Consider the following 13371-nt stretch of genomic DNA (forward strand, 5'->3'; position numbering starts at 1 on the left):
CAAACAAATGACTATGGCTTTGAATTTTGAATTCACAATGACAGGCCCAATATCTGTATACAGTGTGTGTTTGCACTAGAAGTATTTTAATTAAATTGCTTAAATATTTTACAATATTTAAATATAAAAGTAAAAAAATAATAGTATGATAATTTGTTCCGCTTTAAAGAGATGATAACACTGTCACCTGCATTCCCATGACAGCTCCTGAGGCTGATAAACCATCATATGATAACACTGATATCCTGGTTACTGATGAATATACATAACTGGATCCTGGTGAGTATACTGTACATAGATATCCTGGGCCAGTCATATATAAGAGGGAAGACGTGAGAGTCAGACAGTCTGTGATACAATAATACAAGATGGATTCCAGCTCACATAAATTCTATCCTGTACACGGCTTTGATTCTAGAGAACATCTGGAAACATATTTTTCTAACAAACCTGAAGTGGTCTTTGGAGACGATATAACGAAATTTCCAATGGAATGTTTACACCGTGCTTTCAGTGAGGGTATGTATATTATACTGACAGTGTGTATACTATACTGACCAGCTTACCCTAGTGTGAGTGTATGCTTGTGCACAGGTGTGCATTAGGGAATTTCGACTGTATTCTCCAATGGGGCAGGGACTGGTACACATGACAAATATTTTCTCTGTATACTGCTGCATAAGATGCTTGGATAATATAAATAAATTGTAACAATGAAAATTTATGATGAATCTAAGATTATATATTTTTATTTTTAGTAGAGATGAGCAGGTTCGGTTCCTCGAGATACGAACCCCCCCGAACTTCACCCATTTTACACAGGTCCGAGGTAGCCTCCGATCTTCCCGCCTTGCTCGTTTAACCCGAACGCGCCCGAACGTCATCATCCTGCTGTCGTATTCTCGCGAGATTCGTATTCTATATAAAGAGCCGCGCGTCGCCGCTATTTTCACTCGTGCATTGGAGATGATAGCGAGAAGACGTGGCTGACGTTCTCTCAGTTTCTGTGTTCAGTGAGCTGCAAATATCTGTGTTCAGTATGCTGCAAATATCTGTGCTCAGTGTGCTGCAAATACCTGTGCTCAGTGTGCAGCAAATATCCATGTTTTCTGCCTGAAAACACTCCATATCTGTGCTGCATTGTAGTTGTGTGCAGTATATAGTAGGAGTACAGTGCAGAATTTTGCTGACCACCAGTATATATATAGCAGTACGGTACAGTAGTCCATTGCACTACCTCTGTGTCATCAAGTATACTATCCATATCTGTGCTGCATTGTAGTTGTGTGCAGTATATAGTAGGAGGACAGTGTAGAATTTTGCTGACCACCAGTATATATATAGCAGTACGGTACAGTAGTCCATTGCTCTACCTCTGTGTTGTCAAGTATACTATCCATATCTGTGCTGCATTGTAGTTGTGCGCAGTATATAGTAGGAGGACAGTGCAGAATTTTGCTGACCACCAGTATATATATGGCAGTACGGTACAGTAGTCCATTGCTCTACCTAAGTGTCATAAAGTATACTATCCATATCTGTGCTGCATTGTAGTTGTGCGCAGTATATAGTAGGAGGACAGTGCAGATTTTTGCTGACCACCAGTATATATATATATATATATATATATATATATATAGCAGTACGGTACAGTAGTCCATTGCTCTACCTCTGTGTCGTCAAGTATACTATCCATATCTGTGCTGCATTGTAGTTGTGCGCAGTATATAGTAGGAGGACAGTGCAGAATTTTGCTGACCACCAGTATATATATAGCAGTACGGTACAGTAGTCCATTGCTCTACCTCTGTGTCGTGAAGTATACTATCCATATCTGTGCTGCATTGTAGTTGTGCACAGTATATAGTAGGAGGACAGTGCAGAATTTTGCTGACCACCAGTATATATATATATAGCAGTACGGTACAGTAGTCCATTGCACTACTTCTGTGTCGTCAAGTATACTATCCATATCTGTGCTACATTGCAGTTGCGCGCAGTATATAGTAGGAGGACAGTGCAGAATTTTGCTGACCACCAGTATATATATATATAACAGTACGGTACAGTAGTCCATTGCACTACCTCTGTGTCATCAAGTATACTATCCATATCTGTGCTGCATTGCAGTTGTGCGCAGTATATAGTAGGAAGACAGTGCAGAATTTTGCTGACCACCAGTATATATATAGCAGTACGGTACCGTAGTCCATTGCTCTACCTCTGTGTCATCAAGTATACTATCCATATCTGTGCTGCATTGTAGTTGTGCGCAGTATAAAGTAGGAGGGCAGTACAATATTTTGCTGACCACCAGTATATATATATAGCAGTACGGTACAGTAGTCCATTGCTCTACCTCTGTGTCGTCAAGAATACTATCCATATCTGTGCTGCATTGTAGTTGTGAGCAGTATATAGTAGGAGGACAGTGCAGAATTTTGCTGACCACCAGTATATATATAGCAGTACGGTACAGTAGTCCATTGCTCTACCTCTGTGTCGTCAAGTATACTATCCATATCTGTGCTGCATTGTAGTTGTGCGCAGTATATAGTAGGAGTACAGTGCAGAATTTTGCTGACCACCAGTATATATATAGCAGTACGGTACAGTAGTCCATTGCACTACCTCTATGTTGTCAAGTATACTATCCATATCTGTGCTGCAATGTAGTTGTGCGCAGTATATAGTAGGAGGACAGTGCAGAATTTTGCTGACCACCAGTATATATATGGCAGTACGGTACAGTAGTCCATTGCTCTACCTATGTGTCATAAAGTATACTATCCATATCTGTGCTGCATTGTAGTTGTGCGCAGTATATAGTAGGAGGACAGTGCAGATTTTTGCTGACCACCAGTATATATATATATATATATATATATATATAGCAGTACGGTACAGTAGTCCATTGCTCTACCTCTGTGTCGTCAAGTATACTATCCATATCTGTGCTGCATTGTAGTTGTGCGCAGTATATAGTAGGAGGACAGTGCAGAATTTTGCTGACCACCAGTATATATATAGCAGTACGGTACAGTAGTCCATTGCTCTACCTCTGTGTCGTGAAGTATACTATCCATATCTGTGCTGCATTGTAGTTGTGCACAGTATATAGTAGGAGGACAGTGCAGAATTTTGCTGACCACCAGTATATATATATATAGCAGTACGGTACAGTAGTCCATTGCACTACTTCTGTGTCGTCAAGTATACTATCCATATCTGTGCTACATTGCAGTTGCGCGCAGTATATAGTAGGAGGACAGTGCAGAATTTGCTGACCACCAGTATATATATATAACAGTACGGTACAGTAGTCCATTGCACTACCTCTGTGTCGTCAAGTATACTATCCATATCTGTGCTGCATTGCAGTTGTGCGCAGTATATAGTAGGAGGACAGTGCAGAATTTTGCTGACCACCAGTATATATATAGCAGTACGGTACAGTAGTCCATTCCTCTACCTCTGTGTCGTCAAGAATACTATCCATATCTGTGCTGCACTGTAGTTGTGAGCAGTATATAGTAGGAGGACAGTGCAGAATTTTGCTGACCACCAGTATATATTTAGCAGTACGGTACAGTAGTCCATTGCTCTACCACTGTGTCGTCAAGTATACTATCCATATCTGTGCTGCATTGTAGTTGTGCGCAGTATATAGTAGGAGGACAGTGCAGAATTTTGCTGACCACCAGTATATATATAGCAGTATGGTTCAGTAGTCCATTGCTCTACCTCTGTGTCGTCAAGTATACTATCCATATCTGTGCTGCATTGTAGTTGTGCGCAGTATATAGTAGGAGGACAGTGCAGAATTTTGCTGACCACCAGTATATATATATATATATATATATATATATATATATATATATAGCAGTACGGTACAGTAGGCCATTGCTATTGATTTATTACTGGAATATAATTCCACACATTAAAAGATGGAGAACAAAAATGTGGGGGGTAAAATAGGGAAAGATCAAGATCCACTTCCACCTCGTGCTGAAGCTGCTGCCACTAGTCATGGCCGAGACGATAAAATGCCATCAACGTCATCTGCCAAGGCCGATGCCCCATGTCATAGTAGAGAGCATGTAAAATCCAAAAAACTAAAGTTCAGTAAAATGACCCAAAAATCTAAATTAAAAAAGTTTGGAGGAGAAGCGTAAACTTGCCAATGTGCCATTTACGACATGGAGTGGCAAGGAACGGCTGAGGGCCTTGCCTATGTTCATGGCTAGTGGTTCAGCTTCACATGAGGATGGAAGCACTCATCCTCCCGCTAGAAAACTGAAAAGAGTTAAGATGGCAAAAGCACAGCAAATAACTGTGCATTCTTCTAAATCACAAATCCCCAAGGAGAGTCCAATTGTGTCGGTTGCGATGCCTGACCTTCCCAACACTGGATGGGAAGAGGTGGCGCCTTCCACCATTTGCACGCCCCCTGCAAGTGCTGCAAGGAGCACCCGCAGTCCAGTTCCTGATAGTCAAGTTGAAGATGTCACTGTTGAAGTACACCAGGATGAGGATAAGGGTGTTGCTGGTGCTGAGGAGGAAATTGACAAGGAGGATTCTGATGGTGAGGTGGTTTGTTTAAGTCAGACACCCGGGGAGACACCTGTTGTCCGTGGGACGAATATGGCCATTGATATACCTGGTCAAATTACAAAAAAAATCACCTCTTCGGTGTGGAATTATTTTAACAGAAATGCGGACAACAGGTGTCAAGCCGTGTGTTGCCTTTGTCAAGCTGTAAAAAGTAGGGGTAAGGACGATAACCACCTAGGAACATCCTCCCTTATACGTCACCTGGAGCGCATTCATCAGAAGTCATAGACAAGTTCAAAAACTTTGGGTGACAGCGGAAGCAGTCCACTGACAACTAAATCCCTTCCTCTTGTAACCAAGCTCCTGCAAACCACACCACCAACTCCCTCAGTGTCAAGTTCCTCCGTAGACAGGAAAGTCAATAGTCCCGCAGGCCATGTCACTGGCAAGTCTGACGAGTCCTCTCCTGCCTGGGATTCCTCCGATGCATCCTTGAGTGTAATGCCTACTGCTGCTGGCGCTGCTGTTGTTGCTGCTGGGAGTCGATCATCATCCCAGAGGGGAAGTCGGAAGACCACTTGTACTACTTCCAGTAAGCAATTGACTGTCCAACAGTCCTTTGCGAGGAAGATGATATATCACAGCAGTCATCCTGCTGCAAAGCGGATAACTCAGGTCTTGGCAGCTGCGGTGGTGTTAAACGTGTGGCCGGTATCCACCGTTAATTCACAGGGAATTAGAGAATTGCTTGAGGTACTGTGTCCCCGGTACCAAATACCATCTATGTTTCATTTCTCTAGGCAGGCGATACCGAGAATGTACACAGACGTCAGAAAAAGAGTCACCAGTGTCCTAAATAATGCACTTGTATCCAATGTCCACTTAACCACGGACATGTGGACAAGTGGAGCAGGGCAGACTCAGGACTATATGACTGTGACAGCCCACTGGGTAGATGTATTGCCTCCCGCTGCAAGAACAGCAGCGGCGGCACCAGTAGCAGCATCTCGCAAACGCCAACTCGTTCCTAGGCAGGCTACGATTTGTATCACCGCTTTTCATAAGAGGCACACAGCTGACAACCTCTTACGGAAACTGAGGAAGATCATTGCAGAATGGCTTAGCCCAGTTGGACTCTCCTGGGGATTTGTGACATCGGACAACGCCACCAATATTGTGCGTGCATTACATCTGGGCAAATTCCAGCACGTCCCATGTTTTGCACATACATTGAATTTGGTGGAGCAGAATTTTTTTTAAAACTACAGGGGCGTGCAAGAGATGCTGTCGGTGACCTGAAAAATTGCGGGCCACTTTCGGCATTCAGCCACCGCATGCCGAAGACTGGAGCACCAGCAAACACTCCTGAACCTGCCCCGCCATCATCTGAAGCAAGAGGTGGTAACGAGGTGGAATTCAACCCTCTATATGCTTCAGAGGATGGAGGAGCAGCAAAAGGCCATTCAAGCCAATACAGCTACCTACGATATAGGCAAAGGAGAGGGAATGCACCTGACTCAAGCGCAGTGGAGAATGATTTCAACGTTGTGCAAGTTTCTGCAACCCTTTTAACTTGCCACACGTGAAGTCAGTTCAGACACTGCCAGCCTGAGTCAGGTCATTCCCCTCATCAGGCTTTTGCAGAAGAAGCTGGAGAGATTGAAGGAGGAGCTAAAACAGAGCGATTCCGCTAGGCATGTGGGACTTGTGGATGGAGCCCTTAATTCGCTTAACCAGGATTCACGGGTGGTCAATCTGTTGAAATCAGAGCACTACATTTTGGCCACCGTGCTCGATCCTAGATTTAGAGCCTACGTTGTATCTCTCTTTCCGGCAGACACAAGTCTGCAGAGGTTCAAAGACCTGCTGGTGAGACACTTGTCAACTCAAGCGGAAGGTGACCCGTCAACAGCTACTCCTTCACATTCTCCCGCAACTGGGGCTGCGAGGAAAAGTCTAAGAATTCCGAGCCCACCCGCTGGCGGTGATGCAGGGCAGTCTGGAGTGAGTGCTGACATCTGGTCCGGACTGATGGATCTGCCAACGATTACTGACATGTCATCTACTGTCACTGCATATGATTCTATCACCATTGAAAGAATGGTGGAGGATTATATGAGTGACCGCATCCAAGTAGGCACGTCAGATAGTCCTTACGTATACTGGCAGGAAAAAGAGGCAATTTGGAGGCTCTTGCAGAAACTGGCTTTATTTTACCTAAGTTGCCCCCCCTCCAGTGTGTACTCCGAAAGAGTGTTTAGTGCAGCCGCTCACCTTGTCAGCAATCGGTGTACGAGGTTACTTCCAGAAAATGTGGAGAAGATGATGTTCATCAAAATGAATTATAATCAATTCCTCCGTGGAGACATTCACCAGCAATTGCCTCCAGAAAGTACACATGGACCTGAGCTGTTGGATTCCAGTGGGGACGAATTAATAATCTGTGAGGAGGGGGAAGGACATAGTGAAAGGGGTGTGGAATTGGACGATGAGGAGGAGGTGGACATCTTGCCTCTGTAGAGCCAGTTTGTGCAAGGAGAGATTGATTGCTTCTTTTTTGGTGGGGGCACAAAACAACCAGTCATTTCAGCCACAGTCGTGTGGCAGACCCTGTCGCTGAAATGATGGGTTTGTTAAAGTGTGCATGCCCTGTTTATACAACATAAGGGTGGGTGGGAGGGCACAAGGACAATTCCATCTTGCGCCTCTTTTTTCTTTAATTTATCTTTGCATCATGTGATGTTTGGGGCCAATTTTTTAAGTGCCATCCTGTCTGACACTGCAGTGCCACTCCTAGATGGGCCAGGTGTTTGTGCCGGCCACTTGGGTCGCTTAGCTTAGTCATCCAGCGACCTCGGAGCAAATTTTAGGACTAAAAATAATATTGTGAGGTGTGAGGTGTTCAGAATAGACTGGAAATGAGTGTAAATTATGGTTATTGAGGTTAATAATACTATGGGATCAAAATGACCCCCAAATTCTATGATTTAAGCTGTTTTTGAGGGTTTTTTTTAAAAAAGAAACACCCGAATCCAAAACACTCCCGAATCCGACTAAAAATTTTCAGGGAGGTTTTGCCAAAACGCATCCGAATCCAAAACACGGCTTCGGAACCGAATCCAAAACCAAAACACAAAACCCGAAAAATTTCTGGTGCACATCTCTAATTTTTAGACACATTTGTTAAAGAGAAGAATGACCTTTTTCATTTGCTAAATGCAATGCCTATGAGTCTGCCTTTGATGACGGAACATGACTGTGTACAGTTCATACTGATCACCACTGAGTGTTAGTAATATGCATAAGTCACCCATAACTTTATTGTGACACTTACATTTATAACTTAGCTAGCTTAGCACTATGAAATAACCACACGGACACCAACAGCTAGATCTAAAAGGTAAAAACTGGTATTTATTGTTTGATGACCTAGATTTTAAACTAAATATTGGAGGATGGCAAGAAAAGGCGCTACCAACTCACCAGCACTAGTCAACTATAATAAAACCAATAAAACTAGGAGGGGACTCACAACTGCCTCCTAAAACATGAACCGCACTGTGCAGGACTCACCCCTTTTACTCTAGCAGAGCCTTGGACGAAACCGCACGGGAACGTCTGTAGTCCACCCGCAGGGGGAGGACACACTTGCTGTCTTACCAAAAGGGGGTGCCCCACAATGACCACTCATGTTAACTTTGACCGCTGGCTGGTAGCGACTTTCCGCCCATCTGGCTATCAAATCCAACTAATAAATTGAACGTGAGGCCCGAAAGCGGACCGAGAGCACAAAATTAAAGAGCGGGTGGGAGGGCATCCAAAATGGCAAGAGGACGATGGCTGCCAGTTCTGCAACTATATACCCCTGTATACACTCCTCCTACGCAATGCCTGATAGGCCCACTGGGTCACATGACCCCATCCTCTCCATCACTAAGGCTAGCCCTGCCTATCTTCAACCAAATAGTCCCAAAAACTCAGGGTGCTTATGTGGCTTCAAGCCTATGCAGCTTTCTGCCTGCTTAAGTCACCCATAACTTTATTGTTACACACTTACATTTATAACTTAGCTAGCTTAGCACTATGAAATAACCACACGGACACCAACAGCTAGATTTAAAAGGTCAAAACTGGTATTTATTGTTTGATGACCTAGATTTTAAACTAAATATTGGAGGATGGCAAGAAAAGGAGCTACCAACTCACCAGCACCAGTAAACTATAATAAACCAATTAAACTAGGAGGTGACTCACAACCGCCTCCTAAAACATGAACCGTACTGTGCAGGACTCACTCCCTTTACTCTAGCAGAGCCTTGGACGAAACCGCACGGGAATGTCCGTAGTCCACCCGCAGGGGGAGGACACACTCGCTGTCTTACAAAAAGGGGGTGCCCCACAATGACCACTCATGTAAACTTTGACCGCTGGCTGGTAGCGACTTTCCGCCACAACAAGGTTTTCCAAAACCGCAGACCGCCATCCAACCAGAAACAAAAAGAAACTCAACCCGACAAAACTCGAAAAATACTCTAAAAAACACACCAATATCCGCAGGGGAAAGGTGAACACCGTCCTCACTATAAAACTGTGAATTATGAAGAACCAGAAGCGGAAGCCTAACCACCAAACCACCTATTGCCTGAACATACACTGACAACGCAGAATTAACTTTCTTATGAGCTTTCTCAATGGCTGAAAAACGAACCGCACCCCGCCAGTGAAAAAAGGGCACAATGTCAGACCATACTACTGTCACATGAGGCCAGGATGCTCGCAACGCGACCAGGTCTGCCTTGACACTCAGGATAAGGTCGATGCCCTTGACTCGACCTATGTCATTCCCCCCAAGGTGAATGACGATCCAGCCGGGCCGACCCCACCTTCGTTCGTGGCGAAACAGCAGCCGAAGCAAGCCAACCCAACGCAAGCCCCTAACCCCCAACCATCTGACAACCCTGTCCCCAAAGAAATCACATGTTCGCCCCGCCATAGGATGCCTCTCCGCCCAAAAGATGTAAGAATGGCCAATAAGCCAAATCTGTTCCGAGACATCCAATGCAGCTGTAAAAGAAAATTCCTAACATCAGCAACTATTCACAACACATTGAGACACAATGAAAAACATGCACAAAGAAGCACCCAAGTGAAGGAGAAAACTCAAAAAACCTCCCGTGGACCGTAAATGATGCCAATTGTAATTCGGCCCCCTCGGAGGAAAATTTAAAAATTCACTTCACACCCTCCATTCCTGAATACTATCCATTCAAGTACCGACGGGTAAACCACGTTTTTGGGTTATCGCAACAGGCGCAACAAACTAAAACTGAATATTTGCACTTAAACCCTCCAGTATCCCGGTCGTAAGACCAGCCGACTGAAGCTGGGCTTCCGCGACCCAAGCAGGAGTCCTCCCCGCATGGACAGGACCCACTCACCATAGGAGGGTGCACTACTGATGCCCGCCAGCATACTGTCCTTCAGCGAACAGAGACATCCAGCCATAAAACACCTCCCAGTTCCGAAACCAAGTCAACGAGCTACCAAAGGAAGGGTGGAACCGGTAAACCACACAACCCCGCATCAGGAACAAGCTCCCAGAACTTTGCGCATTCAAAACGAGAAAGCGCATCAGCAATTCTATTGTCTATACCCGGGACATGCGTAGCCGTGAAATGAATATTATGTTTAAGACATTTGAGCACTAAATAACGCAACAAGCGCAAAGTCTGCGGAGAGGACGTGCGTTGGTGATTAACAGCATGTACAACACCCAGATTGTCACAGCGGAACAAAATACTCTGATCCGACAAGCTAGATGACCACAATTCCACAGCCACAATCAACGGGAACAGTTCCAAAAGAAGCAAGTTCTTCGTGAAACCGCGTGTAACCCATGAAAGAGGCCAAGGCGTAGCGCACCACTCCCTCCTGAAAAATGCCCCAAAGCCCGAACCGCCGGCAGCATCAGTAAAAAGTTGTAATGCGGCGTTAGGACAACGCTCGGCTGGCCATAAAACCTCCCGGTTAAACTAAACCAAAAAAGTGGACCAGACCTGTAAATCCTCCCTAATCTCGTGCGAAAGGTACACCGTATGTTGAGGTTTGCGAACACCCGCCATGGACCTCTCAAGTTTACGGCAGAAAACACGCCCCATGGTTACGATCCTGCATGCAAAATTAAAAGACCCAAGCAACGCTTGCACCCGCTGCAATCTGACCCTACGACTGAGGAGGCATTGCTCTATAAGACCCAGCAATTTGTGCTCCTTATCATAGGGCAGCCGGCAGCAACCGGCCCCCGAGTCGATTTCAATGCCCAAATCACTGAGTCAACCCGTGGGGCCCTCGGTCTTATCAGGGGCCACAGGCACCCCAAGAAGACCGAACAACTGCTGTGCAAAACCCAGGACATCCCTGCAAACCGAACTGTCCCTTGGGCCTACAAAGAGAAAATTGTCTAAATAGTGGGCAACCCCAGAGTGACCGGAGGCTGACACTATACACCAATGCAAAAAAGAGCTGAATTTCTCAAAGTAGGCACAAGATATGGAGCAACCCATCGGCAAGCACCTATCGACGTAGAAACTACCCCCTAATCGGAAACCCAGAAAATACAGGGAATCGGGGTGAATAGGAAGCAGGAGAAATGCGGACTCAATGTCTAATTTGGCCATGAGGGCTTCGGGACCCGCCGCCTTAACCAACTGAAGAGACTCATTAAAGGATTGATACCGCACCCTACAGGACTCCGCCGGGATAGCATCGTTGACTGAAATGCCATGAGGGTGAGACAAATGCTGAATAAGGTGGAATTGACCCGGGGCCTTCTTGGGAACCACACCTAGAGGAGAAATGCATAGCCGAGGCAACGGAGGGAACGGGAGAGGGCTGCACATGCACCCCAAGCTAATTTGAGCCTGCACCTTACGTGAGACCACTAGTGGAAAATCCCGCGCGGACTTCATATTGCGACGGGAGACAATGAGGACCGAATTTGCGATGGGAAGCCTAAAACCGTAATGGAAACCTTCTAACAAAAATAGACCGGAGGGGATATCAGGATAAGAAACCAACCACTTGGTTAATTCCGATACGTTAAAAGGAGAAAGTGCCTTATTTACCACTTCCAGGTGCCTCGGCAGCATCAGATGGCTGGGACCCGGGAGTGGAAGTACAATCTTTGGCCGAGTTACTCCAGCCACACACTTTGCAGGGGTTGCGAAAACGGCAACTCAACCCCCGTGCACACTTGCCATCTTTGAAGGCAAAGCACTTTCCTTTATTCCCAGAGGCCGGACTCGGACGGACGCCCGAGACCGGTTTGCCACCTTGGGAATCAGTGAGGGGCTTACCGTGTTGCGTGACCTCAAGCCAAACCTCAACGTACTTAAACCCCAAGGGTAAGGTCGGTTTGCCATCCTGGTTGCGACGGAACTTTTCGTCATATTCCCGCCACGCGTAACCCTTGGAGGTTAAGTACATTTCGTGGACCAGAAATAGATATTTGACAGTGTTATGATACCGGAAGGCCTCGTTTTGGCGTAGCACACCGTAAATACCAAAAACCCGCGGAGCCACAGCTGAAAATTGCGAAATGCATTTTCACCAATGCCCCCAACTTTCTTAGCCTTATCAAAAGCCTTCATCATGTCATCCGTAAAGGTGAATGTGTCGACATATTTACCCTTCCTGATCTTTTCCCTCATCCGTTTCCGCAAACCCCTAGTGACCACCGTATTCGCTTAGTGGACCATTTCCGTAAAGAGGGGAGGCTCGATGCGACTCGAGCACCCTTTCCCTTGGCTTTCCTATCCTTCTTGTGTATGCTGATAATGTCGATATTATCTTAAACCATTAAAGCTATACCTTTAAACACACTTTTACCATGAGCCGCTGCGGCCGCTAGACTTAATACACACGCTACGTACTATGTACGCTATTTGCGTACAGAGTCCCGTAAGGTGTACGGACTTAACGTACACACGACGCGCTGGGGGTACAAAGTACACACAGCGCGTACACACTCAATTGATAAACTTTAAACCTTATCAGTAATACAATGCAATGATATGATTACTCTTTAAACCTTAATGCAGCAAAGCACTGCAGTGATGTTATACCTTAAACCTTAAGCAGCGCTGACGGTATAAAGTACCCGCAGTGCGTACACCTTATCAATACACTCTTAATCTTTAAGCAGTTAAATACACTTTAAACCCTAGCAGGGAAATGAGGACACAACACCGATATGTAGTTCACCACTGGGTTCTAGGCCACAGTGGATTATTTCAAAAAGGGGGTAACAGTACAAATTATACAGTACAGGCTAACAAGATAAATCTAAAACAGAGTAATGGCTACAGTCAATGTACATAGGTGAGAATGTTCGCTTGCACAACACGGCCGGTCATCCGCTTGTCAGGTAGAAAGCGTTCAGAGTCTTGTGTAACCAAGCCTGCTGCAAGCTCTCTTTATTCACTTCATCCAAAACAATACAATGGTCACTGTAATCCCTTTGTCTATTGGACACAGAGATGTATCTTTTCATTACAGGAGAGGTCATAGGTTGATTTGAAAAGGTGGGCTATGTCTTTCTCAACTGCTCTTGTGGGTGGTCTCCTCTGGATTCCCCCCGCATACATAATATACAGTAAAAACAGTTTAAACCTATATTCTGCTTCTGCATATAACTATCCTCAGGAACATGCAATCTTCCTCAAACCAACACCAGAATGTTTCCCTTAAAATATCCTACAGCTGGATACCAAACACCACCTTGTAACCTTGTTCTGTCCCCTCCTATCCTGTAAAGGT

At 45.3% G+C, this 13371-nt stretch overlaps 1 protein-coding gene across 1 annotated transcript in view; it reads left to right on the forward strand.

Annotated features, from left to right (window-relative positions):
- Positions 1-368: 368 nt before the first annotated feature.
- Positions 369-13371, forward strand: part of LOC134965366 (nicotinamide N-methyltransferase-like) — a 79808-nt gene continuing 66805 nt past the window's right edge. The window contains exon 1 of the mRNA XM_063941833.1: positions 369-519. Coding sequence (XP_063797903.1) covers positions 369-519 — 151 coding nt within the window. The remainder of the gene's footprint in view (positions 520-13371) is intronic.

Source organism: Pseudophryne corroboree, chromosome 10 (assembly GCF_028390025.1).
Source record: "Pseudophryne corroboree isolate aPseCor3 chromosome 10, aPseCor3.hap2, whole genome shotgun sequence".
Classification (NCBI taxonomy): Eukaryota; Metazoa; Chordata; class Amphibia; order Anura; family Myobatrachidae; genus Pseudophryne; species Pseudophryne corroboree.